This window comes from Mchenga conophoros, linkage group LG1 (genome assembly GCF_057382185.1).
Source record: "Mchenga conophoros isolate Kocher_MC1m ecotype Shallow Benthic linkage group LG1, M_conophoros_male_GT1.1, whole genome shotgun sequence".
NCBI classification, from domain to species: domain Eukaryota; kingdom Metazoa; phylum Chordata; class Actinopteri; order Cichliformes; family Cichlidae; genus Mchenga; species Mchenga conophoros.
Window position 1 is genome coordinate 9,235,582 of NC_140526.1, and position 16,471 is coordinate 9,252,052.

The following is a 16,471-nucleotide window of genomic DNA, read 5'->3' on the forward strand; positions in this document are numbered from 1 at the left end:
TATCTGAGTAATAAAAAATAAAATAATACCATAGGGTCAAGATCTCCAATTTATACTGCAGGAAAAAAGTGCTATTTTTAAATCAAGATGGTACAGCTATAGCTGCACTATAGCCCAAGGATTTCTTTACAGGAAATGTATGTGTAGTTTGAATAATTATTTACAATGGATCTGCAGAGTTAACATTTTGTGTATCGGCACACAAAATATCAACCAGTATCCGAAAATTCTGGTAATCCCTTTTTCTTTGATGATCTGTTTTCAGGGCCATTTGAGATCACCAAGGCTGAAATCAAACGAGAATGCTAAAGACAGGTCTGACATTAAAAGGAGAGAGTGAGATATGAAATGCAAAATATTCCCGACTATATCTCTGCACTAATAAAGCAGATGTGCAATTAGCTTCCACGGAAGCTAAAGAGCAGGCTCTCAGTTATTGGTTTGGGTTGGCTCAGGGACTCGGAGCCAGAGGCCACATAAATACATATGCATGTCGTTTCCACATCAAGCTTGTGTTTCAGCGAGGGCATGCCATAGGAGGTTGGAGAATTGCACTTGCTGTTTAGAGGTTGTGTAGGTGTGGGGTGCATTCAGATCTCCTCCGCCCCCCTCCCCCTTCTCCAAGACTACCACACTGATCCACCCCCTTTATCCCTGTGGATAAAGGTCTCTGTGCCCAGGCAGGGGGCCCTGATTGATCCCTGTGACTAACACCCAGGCCATGCATGTTGTTGTGCCCACACTGAGAGACATGCGCCACTGGAGAAGTATTCTCCATAAAACAGCCTTAAGTTCAATGGGCAGCTGACAGGACATGTGTTAATGACCAAAATGAATGATAGCATAGGCTTAAGAGCCTTCCAAAGACCAACAACAGGTCAAGTATTGTTTCATGTTTAATGGGTAAGTGTTATTAATTCATTACAACACTCAGGCTGTTAATATTCCCAAGCGCTTAAAATACCTGGCAAGGAAATGGTGTGATGTAGGTGACGATCTGATCAATGCTAAGAGTCATAAGTATATTTTGTAGCATTTTAAACGTTCCTGTATCTATGTGGAGTGCTGCCACTTTCTTTGGAGTTTTTGAACATCTTTGTCACCAGCTGGCCAGAGGTGCTAGCTACCTCTGCTCATTCTTCGTCAATTTTTCCCCCAAATCTCAACATAATCGAATCTTGTGGTTGCCGTGCTTACAAGTAGCAACATCAACATTTTTCAGAGATCACTTTTAAGTTCTAATTTACTTTTAAAGTTCTTCTTAGCAAAACGGGCACATCACATAGCAATTTATACAGCAACAAAGGATATAACCGCAAAGCATAATGAAGTCAGTTTGCTGGTACATGATGGAAAAGAGCTGGTGGACTTTTGCGTCCACTGGATCTGAACGAAAACTTTTGATCCTAATTTTGCATGTGTATCTGTGTGTCTTTTCCTATGCAACCATGCCAGTATTCGTTAATGCGCAGGGATGTGTGTCCACCATGAAGCACAGGGTTGGATTTGAGGGGCTGAGGCTGAGCTCGGAGGTTGGCAGAGGGCTGAGGGCCTCGGCTGGCTCGCCAGTGATTACAGCGGATGTCGAGTGTTTACAGAGAGATGAGGAGGGGTAGAGGGGGGGACGCAGAGACAGCTGCTTTCACTCTGTACTGTAAACTACACACACATGCGCACACACTGACACAAGCACTTACACAGAAGGCTGTAGCTACATTGGAAACCCCACAAGCCCTGCAGTGTGTATGTGTGTGTTTGTGCTACAGCTGGCCTGCTGGGACCAGCGGTTCAGAGTGACAGCCATACACACATCAGTCCCAGACTGCAGCTGAACATGGTGCAGGCTGGGTGGGGGAGAGCACGGAGATGCTGACTGACCATTGTTTGTTTTTTTGTTTCTTTATTACAGTCAACAGATACCTTCTACACCCCTCTAATTCTGCTAAGGAAGCAGTTAAGTCAAAATGGCTTTATGTCCAAATTCCCCCTGACTTTAGTTCACTTAGACTTTTTTGTGTGCTGGCCACTTGTCTTAATCCTTTTTTGATTTCTAAGTAATTACTGAAATTATGTCAGTGGCACACATTTTTTAATTAAATCTGATCTACTTGACTATTTTATGCAAATGACCTGCTGTTGGTGTTTAAATATTAGCATCTTTAAAAGGCTGTAGGAACTCAAAATTAACTTTTTTTTTTTAACAACTTGTCTGCATTTTTCAGCATGGTAAACATGAAAAACAGCGACTGTTCACAGACACAAGTCATCGCGTCTGACTGGACGTGGTGTGAAGACAGTGTGGCGTCAGATGGATCACCTTGTAACAATGAGCTCTGTTCCAGCATGTTTATATCCTCAGGTACGAAACATAACAGCATAAAAAAATAACAGCGATTTCTAACTGAGGTTTCAGTCAACAGCAACCAACCGAGGTCCAGCCGAAACATTAACAAGTTAAGAATTTAACGCACAGGCATTTTTCAGTAAAGTGGAAAATTAGGAGCGACAGTGAGAAATGAAGATAATTCGACAATACGGAGGTCAACTCATCAAACAGTTAAATCTATATCGGAGTCAGAAAAGTCATATGTGACTTCAAGTAACAGTGTGATGGTGAGAAAGGTCAGCGTGTATGCGTCGTTGGAAGAAAACGAAAGAGACAAATAAAGGGATGAAAACAATGATGGTTGACTGCACAATATAGACAATAAAGTGTCTAACGCATAAAATGAAGAGCAGGCAAAATGTCACCTGACCCGGATAAAGAGAAAATAAACTACAAAATATCATTGACATGATTCTTCCGTGACAGTGGTACTGTGTGTTATTGGACTTGTGTTGAAACCAGTGCATTTGTGTGTAGTAGGCCCCTGTGATCACCGCAGGGGGGAAAAAGGTCGCCAGTAACAAGCGAGCCTGACAGCTTAATTACCAACGCAGCTAAAGATTTATTGGTTTATCAATCAGAGCCCAGGGCGCTGCCTTTCCCCTCAGGAGATGGGAGCCATTACCATGAACCCGTTGGCCCATGTGACCCAGACTCTTCTTGCCCTGTCCCAGTCACACAGGGGCAATCCTAAACCTCCGGCACCTGTCAATACATGTGTACAAGCACGCTGGATATGCACACACACATACACACACAAATTCTTAGATTTCTGGAATATACACATATGTTCATGTGCACCCAAGCAGAGACACAAACAAACACAGACAAATAGAGGAATGTATGCAAACATAAAACACATAAAGACTCACACAAAACATGGACCGCAAAGGCCAGCATGTGGGCGATGAACCTTTTATGTTTCGAGACAAAGGCACAGCTGAAGCAGAGACAAGACCAGAGAGAGAGAGAGAGAGAGGAAAGCTGCAGGCTAAATACTGTATGTTTGACTTAACCAAAAGGTATTTTCAGAACCGCATCCAGAAATTCCAACCATATGGGCACAATTATCTTATTTCTAAATTAAGCGGTAGCTCATTTGGAATCCTGTCGATGAGTTGTGACAGTGACACGAGGAAGGCGAACGTGAGGGTGATCTGTTAACTGACAGTGTGCTGCTATGTGGTGGGCATGGGAAGAAAGGACCACCGATCAACCAGTCGGGCAGGCAGGCAGCCAGGTGGCCAGGCAGGCGACTCAGATAAACACTCACAGCCTTAGCTGAGAGTGTAGCCTGTAGTCATGCAGAAGCTTTTTAGTGAAATGCTGCCCCCATGTGTTGGCAGCCACAAATAACATGCTCCACAGTCACTCTCCTGGCGAGAGGAGTTGTACCTGAATGTGCCTCCTCCGGGGTCATTGAGCTTGTTTTTCTGATTCCCGGTGATCTGAACAGGCAGGCCCATGGGACTTTTGCCTGCTTGGATTATGGCTCCCTTTCCCATTGTGCCTGTTAAAGAAAGGGGGGGGGAACAAAGAAGAAAACACTAAACAAAAAGGAAAGGTTTAATGTTATCATTGAAGTGTCCCCTTCTATCTGCATCAAATATTTATTCTGTCTAACGACTACCTTCAGCTGTCTCTGTCATCCTCACAGGGGTGAGGGTGAGGGGCTGTCGCTCTCCCCAGGTTGGTGCGGAGAGCGTCGCTCTGTCAATATCACTGCACTTCACCGCCTTTCCTTACACTCCTAAACCGCATCCTGCTCCGAGACACGTTTTCCAGAGAGGCACAAGGACTGCCAGAGTGAATTTAAACTTGATTTTAACAGGCATGTTCCTAGCCAAGAGGCACAGGAAAGTATTTTTAGAACTATCCCCGCATTCCAATTTATGGGCATAAAACAACCTACAGATCTTTCACTGCAGGCAATCTTGGGGAAGGGGGCAGATCAAATTTGTATGCACCTCCGATCGTACACACACGCACGCACACACACACTAACACAAACGCACAAGCACAAACAGGTACAAACACATACACTCATTTCACACACCACTTGAGAGCACAGAGCTCTCTTAGGGGAGCGTTACACCCGGTTGGTGTTGGGGCGATATTTGTGGGCTTCTGTGGGAAGAGTGTTTGTGAATCAGTGTGAGTAAGCAGTAGCGCAAATGTTTGAGAAGGCTTTATAACCAGACAGGAAAAAAAAAAACACAAAAAAAAACACCTGTTCTCTCTATGGTTCCTGCCTGTTTACACATCCTTCAGCCTACCGAGAGAACATTTACGGTTTCACTAATGGCCATCTTAGGCTATATAACCTGTTTTATTGGTTCATCATTTAAACTAAGGCTGAACGTCTTTGAATATTTTTCCTGCAATGGTGTCTTAATCGAAGGATGTAAATATTGCATAACAGAATCAGAGGAAAACCGTGAGTCAAAGTTTCCAAAAATATAAAGAAATGTTTGTTCAATCTTTCATCTTTCTATACTTTAGTCCTCCAAATGCCTGGTATAAGAATGGGGATTGTACATGTAATTGAATTCAATCAAATGTGTCTGTAATAGGCCTGCAGATGTCTTACCTTGCGCTCTGATGGACTGCGTAATCACCACAGGCATCCGGACCTGGCCACCAACAGTGCCTCCTGTCTTGACACCCTGAGGAAGCAAAACTTTATTGTAGCATTTCTCAGAAGGAAACAATTGGAGAGAAGGAAGAGATAAAGAATGGAAATTAAAAAGGATGAAACTGAACACCTACTAAAGCATTGCTCAATTTTTGTGTGATCCCCAAAACCGAAAGTGAAAAATCAAACTTTTTGTCATAGTTGGATAGGAAAAAAACATAATCTGTAGACCTAGACCCACTTGAGTTTTGTATATTGATTTCTTTTCAATTGTAACACAGTGAAAATACCAGCAGTATATACAGAATAAATGCATAATACATACAAGAGTGGTGAATTCTACAGTGGCTATCTCCACACAGTACAGAGAAACTAGAGATCAAATTAAATGCACAAGAAGGATGGATTTCTCCCACTGTATATGACCTACATTTTCTTGCATTTGCAGATAAGACAAAGGCAATAAAAAGTCAAGGCCACGGTGAAAAAGTAGTTGAGAAGAAGAAAAAGTAGTAGAAGAAGAAGGTGCGGGGGGTGGGAGAGTATGCTGGGCTATTAGAGTCACTTCCTTCCTTGGTAGCAGCTACGGGCCGAGCCTCAGGCTCAGCCATCCATTCCTACCAGTTTGCTTCTTGCTGCATATTTTTTAGCCTTGTTTTCCATTCCCTGACACATGCTATATTACTGTTCAAGCTACTGAAAAAAGACAGAGGCCATTTTCCCCAGAGATCCACTGCAGGGGTCTGCGAGTAAGGGGGGGAACGGGAGAAAAATACATTCAGAATGAGCAAAGATAGCTAGCACCTCTGGCCAGCTGGCGACACAGTTAAGAGAGAGGGGAAACCCTCAGGTAAGAAGTTTTAGAATCAGGGGCAGAAGGAATAACACTAAACCTAAACTGCTCATCTTTCATATGATTCATATTTCCTACATTTAACATCTAGAGTGATCTTAAATGTTAGATGTTTTTTAGATTAAAGAATAACATGTTAGTTTTATGTAAAGAGAGAAACAGATTTCAAACAATAATACAGAAAAAATACTATTTATGTCTATTTATTATTCATTAATTATTCATTTTCCTTGCTGTTGATGCCCAATAACTTGACCAGCAAAGTTAGAATATATTATTTCAACCTCTTAGTTCAAACATCCATAGAACATCACATGTACTGACGCTGCACACTGTTGCAATGAAGAATGAGCTGTTATGGTATGTGGTGGTGCGGCCTACTTACACCTCTCGAGTTTTCATCAAGGCCATTCACCTCATATAAAATTTGCCCCAAGGAAGTTTATGGTCTAGTTCCCATATAGCTTTTGGCACAATACAAAAAAAAAATATAAAAATATAAAAATATAAAATATATATATATAAAATTAAAAATATCTAATTTTGATTTTCTAAATAATGTCTTTATTAAGTGGTCTATCCTCCATGTGTTTAGAAACATAGAATACTTCTTTTTTTATCTAATTAAACCCCTGACATTTGAAACACAGCATTGTTTCAAATGTTGTGGGTTCAAAACCAAAAATGATTGTGGCTTATTGGATATCCTGGAGCATTAATTGTAATTAAATAAGAAACCTTAAATAACGTAAGCCCACATCTATATACTCTACTTTACTACAACAAGAAATCTTTCCCATAACACTGTAGTATGAACAGATTTTTTTTAGGCTAATTCAACTAGCGTTCTGGTTTCAGACTGTTGACGTGCCAGCGGCGATCATTTACTAATGTTTTGTGTGATAGCTTATGTTGCGGTTGTGTGTGTGTGTGTGTGTGTGTGTGTGTGTGTGTGTGTGTGTGTGTGTGTGTGTGTGTGTGTGTGTGTGTGTGTGTGTGTGTGTGGAGGGAGGGAGAGAGAGAGAGAGAGAAGGGGAGAGCGAGAGACCAGAGGCATGTTCTGGACATAGACTGCGGCCGCCACATTGCTTTAAAATTGACCTGGGGCTGACCTAGTTACCTCGCTTCACCCTTCAATGGTTAACGGGTAGAGGGAGGGAAAGAGGGAGAGAAATGAGAGGGTGATGCGGGGGCAGATACAGTGAAAGGCATGGAGAGAAAGTGTGTGTATGCAAGTGACAGCCCAAGTAAACCAGGAAGGAGTGAGCGAAGAAAAAGGGAGGGAGAAGGAAAGAGAAACAGAGAGAGAGAAATACAAAAGAGACACCCCTCTAGCTTGCCCACTACTCTGCCTGGACCAGACCAATCTGAGTCTGACCTCACTTGACCCATCTGTAGACATCTGGGCTCTGTGGGGTTGCATGATTCTCAATGTACAAGCACATCTGCACACACAGACACAAACACACGTTCAGTATCCACAACGCGGTTATTATAGTTAACTAAAACTATACCACGATCTGAAACTGGGGATAGAAAACTAACAGAAAATAACTAACAAAAATACCAAACCAATTAGAAATATAGAGGAAAGGTCCATGTTATTAGTCTTTGCTAATATTGTCATATTATTCAATACATTAAGTAAAAGAAGGCATTGACTCTGAGCCAGGTTTTTGTTCTGCAATACCTTGTCTGAACTTATTAAATCTGCTCCTGGCACTACCGACTACAGTATTATGATTATAAAGGCTAATATTAATTTAAAAAATTTAAACATTTCAAATATAACTGAAACAATCAAATCAAATCTGGAAACTAAATCAGACAAACGGTAAAAAAAACAAAAGAAAAAGTAAGGCTGTTGCTTCTTGGTACAGTCCCCCTCTGTCATGGTACTGCGTCTTTGACCCTGAAATATGAATTTTGTTGGGACTTTGAATTCTTTTCTACCTTTAGGTGCAAAGCTCGGCCTCTTTTTGTGACACTGACAAACAGACAGGAGGCCAAGCTGGAGGTGGCAGAGTAGAGGATGTTAAGATTTTCAGTAGGAGTCACCAGAACGGACAAGATTAGAAATGAGTATATCAGAGGGACAGCACAGGTTGAGCGTTTGGAGACAAAGTTAGAGGGGCAAGGTTGAGATGGTCTCAACCTTTTCTATAATCTCTTGTGTTTCTCCGAGCCTTCCCCCTTGTCTCCCCTGTGTCAAGTTCAAGTGTGTTAGAGTCTTGTCTCTTTGTCAGTCAGTGACTTCCAGGTTTATTTTGGTAGTCTTTTGTCTTCTTGGTCTTGTTCCTAACTGTCTTAATTGTCTTCAGCTGTTCCTCGTTCCCCACCTGTTCCCTATTCCCCTGATTAGCTCTTAGAGCGTGTCAGTTTGTATAAATAGGCAACAATTTCACATTGCCCTTTTGTTGTAGTGTCTGTGTTTCCTCAGTGTGTGCGCTCAGCCCAGGTTTCGTGGCGTTTCGATGTTTTTGTAGGTTTACTTCCTGTCGTTTTTTGAATCTCCTGCTTCTTTGACTCCTGTACACAAATAATCATGACACTTTTATAATCTGCAACATATGGGTGTGACTAACCATCACAGAGACTGTACTGCATACCAAGAATCATATCACAGATTTGTAGGACAGATGGTGGTGTTAAACTGTTTCCATTAAACTGGGGGAAGGATCTTTAAATAGTCCTTCAGAAAGCTCACAAAGACATATAATACAGTCCTCTGTGTTAGGCATATGTATTCCTAGCTTAATGTAATGCCTCCAAATGACTTCTTTGTGGAATAACTGAACCTTCATGTTTAAAACTACTTTAGTCTGACAACAAAATCCTCCAAATTCACTGACAAATTTTTCAAAATCCTACAAATAAAGAGACAAACCTTATGTCATAGCTTTAAAAGACCTACTATGTGGTGTTGTGTGGGTGTATTGTGCTGCTTTCAGGTGAATTCAGGTGTCACAGCTGACTTCACTCAGCATTCAGCATTCACGTATAAAAAGCCAGTGAGAGCAGCTGGTCAGCCTGGTGATCGAGCTTCATAAGTGTTGGGAGTTGATATCATGCTTGTGAAGAAGTGTGGTATCAATGAATAATCTGTTGTTGCCTTATTATTTTTTATTTTATTCTTAGACATAGCTTAGCTTTCCCATCTTTTAAAATTAAACCTTTCTGTTAAAAAGTTGTTTTATTTCTCCATATGCTTTCTCTGGCTCTTTCTCCAACCCAGACATTGTTATTAGTACTTCTTCTCACCTCCCATTTTGAGCAACTTAACAGTGTAACAGCAAAGTTTGTAAATTGAGTACCTCTAATTGGATACTTGTGCTTTGCCATCTGCTATGGTCAGTGGAGCCACTTGCACATTACGCAAACAACCTATAAGACAAAATAAATATTTTCTAAAGACAGAAAATGGGTAGGCCTGGGTCACCCTTTCCCTTTTTTTTTTTTTTTAAATATATGAGTCCTCAGTGAATCTGTGAGTTGGGTGTCACACTGTGACTTGCTCCAAAATAACAAAACCCATCATCAACAAGCACACTACCCCCAGCAGGTTGGATTCATTGCATTTTACCATTTTTTAAATGCATGGTGGGCTGTTGTGGGAAAATGCGTCACATTTACTGTACAACTTCTGCTCTATCAGACACCTTACATACATACATACATACATACATACACATTTCCTGGACATGGCTAAAAAAACAAAAAACAAATGAAACACATATGAACATTTACACATTTTAGGATCGATCTTTATATTTGCTATGTTTTACTTCAAAGATCACATGTAGTTTCATTTGGACTGTGATGTTGGGGAACAAACTCTTGTGTTTGGACAAAAAAGTTTTAAAAAGCAACTCCCAATTTAAACATTGTGATGACTGTGTCTGCACTGGATACTCTTCCAACTGGGCCACGTTATACATACCATTGCAGCTGCATGTCCGAGCGTCCCAGCGGGCAATGCACTGGCACCCGTAGTGGTGCTGACACTATTAGGGTGGCGTATACGGACAGCTGGCCCAGCGACGATGGCAGGAGGGGTGCCACAGGGTGCTGGTTTTAGTCCCTGCTGCGGGGGCTGGATCAGAGACTGCTGACTATTCAGCAAAGACAGCCTCAGGGCTGGGAGGCTCTTCTGTTGATGGATAGAGGGCAGCCAGAGTTTACAGTCATATAGAGAAATAGACATGCATTACAAAGCACCATACACAGCTGCAACAACTACCGCTGTGGTCACTGGCTAATTTAGCATAATGCTATCAAAAAAATATGGCTATAGACAGCTAAAAAATATCTGCAGATGCATGTGACCACATGTTTGTAGAATGTTTGCACAATGATTCATGTGACTTTTATTTGTTATTTAAAAAATGCTTATTTGTGTGCTGAAATTGTTTAATTTGCATTCAGGATAATAAACCTACAGTATGCTTAAAACTGTATACAGTGTTACCATAACTATTAGCATGATAACTCACTGTCAGTTGACCTAAGGAGCTGATGTCGTTCGCTAGAGAATATTTTAGGGCAGATTTTTGACGTAAATGACCTAACATTGCCTGACACCATGTGTTTGTGGCCCTGTTGGGCGGGTGAGTGCCTTGATGTGATGCTCATCATGGCTGGCTGAAAAAAACCTGCTGGCTACTGGAATGGCTGCAGGGGCCACCGTCACCGCAGTCAGAAGTCAGGCCAGAGGGAGGGTGTGTGTGTGTGTGTGTGTCTCATTCAACTGTCAGACCAGGCTAACATTGACTGTGGTCCCATGCAAAGAACTACTTTAGGGGGATCATTTCAGAAAAATCTATGAGGGGCAGCTTAAGGAGCCAAGTTAGGGAATAAGTAGAGGTGAAAGATAAGGGGCAGTTCAGAAAACAATTTTAGGGGTCAATTTCAAGTAGACCCCAGGACCCAGAATTGGTTAAGCACAAGAAAATGGATGGATGGATGGATGGATGGATGAGAATTTCAAGTATCTACAGGTGCTATAAACTGAATAAACAGGCCCAAGGTTAAGAAGACTACTTGATGACAGAGGTGCAGGTTTCAATGTTAGATAGGCACTTTCAGAGACTTATAAAGAAGATGAGCTCAATGAGCCATTGCATTAGTCAGTGTAGGAATCAGTTTTATGGATGATATAGCTTAGGAAGAAGGTTAAAAAAAAGAAGTTAACTAGCAAGAACCTCACCTTGAGAAAGGGTACCAGGTAAGGCTGCGGAGATGACTTGAGCTCTGTCTGTAGTCGGCTGGTGAACTCTTCCGGTTCGATTTTGGCATCCTGTCAGGTTAAGAGTAAAGAATATATTAAATTTCAAAAGAGAAGCCATGCAGTACACCAGAGGGTATAAGCACAGTTAGATGAAAGCCCATCACCAGAAGGAATCATCAACCATTCCATCCTGAAACTTCAGGGTACAACTTAAGGTGCACATTTTGTATGAGATGAAAATTCATGACACAAAAAAGAGACTTTCGGAAAGAGTTTCATGCTGCCATCTACAGGTAGGAAATATTTAATACAACGACACAGAAAAGTGTCAATTTTAATGTAAAATTTAAAATATGTTACACCGCAAAACAAAAAGGGAAAAAAAACCCCAAAACAATGGACTCACACTTACCATGTTATGATTTCATTAAATTAGTTAGATACATGAGAAACATGGTGTTAAAATTATTTGCCTACAAAAAAAAGAGGTATACGGCAGGTCCCTAGCAGTTTTTGTAAATCTAATACTTGCCCCAAAATTGTCCCATCTAAACAAGTGATATTATTTAGTTTTTCCTATATGATACGAACAGCGTTTTGTGAAGCTCACCAGAAGGTCCTGAACAAGAGCCTTGACGTTCTTAGACGTCTCGGGGGACGGAGAATTGTGAGATGCCAGCTTGATAAGTGTGGCCAGGAAATTCTTACACTTCTTAACATTCTCTTGCATTTCCTGTTGAAGACAACAAAATAATTCATTTTCTATAAAAACACACACACACACACACACACACACACACACACACACACACACACACACACAAACAAAAAAAAAACCCCAGTGACACCACTACCAAATCCCAACCTCAAAGTCGCTGTGTAAAACAATGGATCAGAACATAAGCAGAGAGGAAGTGGCCCTATAACTGCGGTGCATGTCCTTAAATATTAACTTAAAGAGTGGAATTAACTTGGCTGATAAAAGAGGCTGAAAAGTATCTGTCACAACTCAGTGAATAGTCTACATTCAGGACATTAAAATGTAGCACCTGGGTTGACAGATGTGTGTGTGTGTGTGTGTGTGTGTGTGTGTGTGTGTGTGTGTGTGTGTGTGTGTGTGTGTGTGAGAATATGCATACATGTGACTTCGTGGTAAATCTGTGCTTCTATGTCTTTCTATGTCCTTGGGTCAGTACGCAATAGTGTGAATGTATGAGCGCAAGCATGTGCAAGACTCTTTGTCCATGGCCAGCTGTGTGACGTGGTGTAGCTGTAGGTCCGGGTCTGAGCTTGTGACACAGCCAGCCTCCTGGCAGCTGTGACAGTGCCCTCACCCTTTAGGGTGGCGTGTGGGCGGTAGTGGAGGAGGATGAGAGGAGGGCAGTGTGGCAAAGGAAACAGACCTGGGATGCGACAGAAGCTCCAGAGGCCGTGGCAATTCCCGGCTGTGCAGGCTGCACTGGCTGGGAGGCAGGCTGGGCCGGGGCCTGGGGAGGCAAAACCACGGGGGTCTGCTGCGGAGCCGTCACAGCCACGACCGGTGCCACAGGGCCCTTCTGGAAGAGCAAGGAAGAGACAGAGAGATAAACAGGACGTGACGCCTCGCTCCCAGCAAGGCCACAGAGAACAGGAGGCAGGCGCCACAGCGCTCCTGTCACATCTGGTGTCCTTACTTTGGTGGACATCTCTTAACAGACAAGGAGGAAGAAGGGGAGGAGGTGACAAGCTAGAGGCAGGGAAGCACAGGAGCACATCAAAGCTTTTCTAAATCGTCACCCACCTGACTTGGAAGATCTGTAACAAATGTTGGCTACCCATAATGATGTGTGCGCAGTTGAATAAAATTCATATACACAATTTTGCTCATGAGGTGCCAACAGCAGTCTCTCACTCTAAGGCCCTCATCACCTCTTTTAAATCTCTCAGGGCCTGTTCACACTTGGCAATAAAATACATCTTATGTGACGTGGTCATAAGTGGACAGCTCTAAATACAGGTGTGAATACAGCCAGATGAAGGGGACACATTAAGGTCCTATCATTTGAGTGACATATACTGTAGATGGTAACAAGGCTACGTGTACAGTTATATTTGTGATGTGACTATGTAGTGTAGTTTTGGTTAAATCAAAACAATCCGAATTTGATCTGGATCAGAGGATACTGTGTTCTAGTTCCTTGCCAATAAGTGCCAGTATTTAGTACAGGTTATGCATTATGTGTAGCTAGGGCATCAATGCAGGGGACTCATACTTTCCTTTTTTTGTCTGCACACTTTGAAAATAAATGGTTTGACCTTCTAAGACCCTTTTTGTTTTGGAATCACTTTTAAATTCTTCTAGGTATTTGCAATTAACTGGACCTGACATCCATATAATCTAAGGATCCTCTTTCCTGTAACAACAGGAAGTTGTTACTTCGTTACATAATTGATATATACTTAAAAAAAATGTCCCCATGATTTTTTTGCTGTTACTAAATAAATTTTAATTATAGTAGTTAGTATTAGTGCTTACATCAGGTATAATATATACAGAAAAGGGTTTTACTAAAATTTCCTCCGAAATACTAGAAGTCAATTATCAGCTTGTACACAACCTTCAAGTAAACTTTAGACTCAGTCAGCACTATTTCTAGGCAGTTATCTGGTATAGCAAAGGAAAAAAATGCCAGGCAGAGGACTGAATAACATGTCAGGAGGAGTTGTCTCACTGGGCGGAGTGCAGGGCAGGAGGAGGAAGAAGAAGAAGAAGAGGAAGAAGAAGTCTGTAGGGCAGGGCTGGAAGGAGTAGGAGAAGGAGACGGTGCCATCTTGGCTGGGGTCAAAGGACATTGCCTGCTGGCCTGAGAGGTCACAGGAGATTGCTGGAAAAAGGAGAACAGAAGAAAAAGGAAGAGGAAAAAGAGACAGAACTCAGAATAAATATATCAGAGGAAGTAGGTGACGAAAGAGAAACAGGAGAGATAACTGAATACAAGCCACCTTAAAAGATACAAAGGAAGAAACACAGCGACAGTGATGCTGTGCCAGTTTCAGCTGTGAAAGAAAAGAGTGAGGAGGAAGGATGGCAGCCAGAGAAAAGACGGGGGAAAGTGTGAGAGAGGGAGAGAGAGACAGGGCAACAGAATAAGAAAAGAGCAGTATCGTGCCTTGCAGACAGATGAGAAAAGGTCATGACAGCAGGAAAGAAGAAGGAAGGTGGCAGCATGTTGTCGACATGAAGATTTAACTCAAGAAAGCACTTTGGTCAGGTGGCGCTGGCTCACAGTGACGTACTACTGGGGTCTGATTCCAGAGGAGACCTACATCAATCAGCGACGACACTGAAACTACTGACAGGTAAAGGGAATAACACTGATGATTTCATTACAGTGAAATGCTTTGCTGGGAAACCTTGAGTTATCCATTGACTAAATAAATGTGTCCTTTTACAGGAGAAATATTCAAACTTTGAATATAATAAAAAAATAAAAATAATTTTAAAAAGCAAATACATGTGAAAAATAGGTGGATGTGGTAGAGGCAAACAAGGTCATGCAGTAAGGAGGCTGTTTCGTAAGGACAACCATCACTTGCTGTCAGCTAACAGGTGCAACATGAGGCTCAGGGGACCTGCACGGACCTGTGGAGAGTAACTGAACAACCAACAGACAGGTAACTATTAATGATCCTTCAACAGGTTCACTTACAGAAGACCTTAAAAAGTTACTTTTTGTACAAAAAGATTTATGTAATCATCTTAGCTCAAGAACTAAATTTGGAGTGAGTCTGAGATTTTAAGGAGGACTGAAAATGCCCTGCTACTGAAAACAAAAGAAACCCTGGAGGTGCTCTTGATCTGTAATACAACAAATAACACAAACCAAAAGCAAAATCGTATATGAAATTAAAATATAGATCATCACCTAGCCCTAAGCTGAGTCCAGAGACTCATGGTGACAGAGAGGTTATAAAAACCCAAATATTGGTGCACACCCAATTATTGCAAAGGCACTCCCCAACAGCAGTGGCCTCCCAGGAAGAATAACGCCACACTACAAAAACTGCTCAGGATTCGAACATGGCAAAGAGAACCAAGGGGGTGATGTGGCCTTGAATCACAAAACAGGGCTGATGATGAGACCCCAGTATAGCACGTAAAGTTCATGCATTTATTACTTCAAGCATGGACTACTGTAATTCGTTATTATCAGGATGTCCTAAAAACTCCCCGAAAAGCCTTCAGTTAATCCAAAATTCTGCAGCAAGAGTACTGACTCTTGCTGCAGAATGTATGTTGCTGGAGGATTCCCATGATGCATTGAGTATTTCTTCAGTCACCTTTCTCACTCACTATGTGTTGACAAACCTCCCTGCACTGAATCACACTTGTTAATCTCTGGCTCTCTTCTACAGCATGTCTTTTATCCTGTCTTCCTTCTCTCACCCCAACCGGTCGCGGCAGTTTGCTGCCCCTCCCTGAGTCTGGTTCTGCCGGAGGTTTCTTCCTGTTAACAGGGAGTTTTTCCTTCCCACCGTCGCCAAAGTGCTTGCTCATAGGGGGTCATATGATTGTTGGGTTTTTCTCTGTATGTATTATTGTATGGTCTACCTTAAAACATAAAGTGACTTGAGGTGATTGTTCTTGTGATTTGGTGCTGTATAAATAACACTAAATTGAATTAAATTGAAATATATATTGCCAAATTTCTTCTGCGAGGTGACAATTTTGGCTGAATGATGACCAACATTGCCACAATGAAAAAAAAAAAAGAGAAATCCTTTCTTCCTTCACTTCAAGCCTTCAAGCTTGGGTCCTCTATCTGTTTAACCAATACAGATATTAGCATCTAAATACTCACCTAACCTTGATGTTGGCACCAAGGAAAATATGTAAAAACAAAGGGCATCAAGTACAGTATATTAACAGTATCAGATTTAAAGTTTGAACCTGCCTACATTTAAAAGACCACAGATATTTGTGTACAACACACCTGACCATCGCATTTTAATGTTTTATTAAACTTGATATGCACTACGAGTGAGTTAATGAGCAAATTAATGGATGAATAGAAGACCTAACAAACACACAAATGGGTTAGTCAACAAATAATTAAACAGAAAAATGAATATGACTTTTCTGAAACTCACCTTTCACTATTAAGTGTCAATGACTGTATAAAACATTCCTCTTATTATTATGCTTTTATACAGTCTAGAATTTCCACTGTAAGTTGTTGCAGAAAAGTAAGGCAATACTGCAAGCAATTTATTAAGGCACACTTTACTATTACAGAGACAAAACCAATGAGTGCAAAAGGATCACACAGAATACACAAGTAGGAATTAATCACTCAACTCATACAGATAAATTATGTTTAGGGATATTTC

The 16,471-nt window shown here is 41.5% G+C and overlaps 1 protein-coding gene across 3 annotated transcripts in view; it reads right to left on the bottom strand.

Moving 5' to 3' along the window:
* The window catches only part of LOC146582888 (transcription initiation factor TFIID subunit 4), a 107,372-nt gene that overhangs the window by 74,504 nt on the left and 16,397 nt on the right, over positions 1-16,471 (bottom strand). Inside the window, exons 3-9 of one of the 3 annotated variants that reach the window (XM_085249042.1) lie at positions 13,813-13,965; positions 12,505-12,657; positions 11,712-11,834; positions 11,081-11,170; positions 9,815-10,024; positions 4,977-5,052; positions 3,782-3,896 (exon numbers count right to left, since the gene is read on the bottom strand). In XM_085249042.1, coding sequence (XP_085105168.1) covers positions 3,782-3,896; positions 4,977-5,052; positions 9,815-10,024; positions 11,081-11,170; positions 11,712-11,834; positions 12,505-12,657; positions 13,813-13,965 — 920 coding nt within the window. The remainder of the gene's footprint in view (positions 1-3,781; positions 3,897-4,976; positions 5,053-9,814; positions 10,025-11,080; positions 11,171-11,711; positions 11,835-12,504; positions 12,658-13,812; positions 13,966-16,471) is intronic. The other 2 variants (XM_085249200.1, XM_085249125.1) reach the window with 2 other exon arrangements.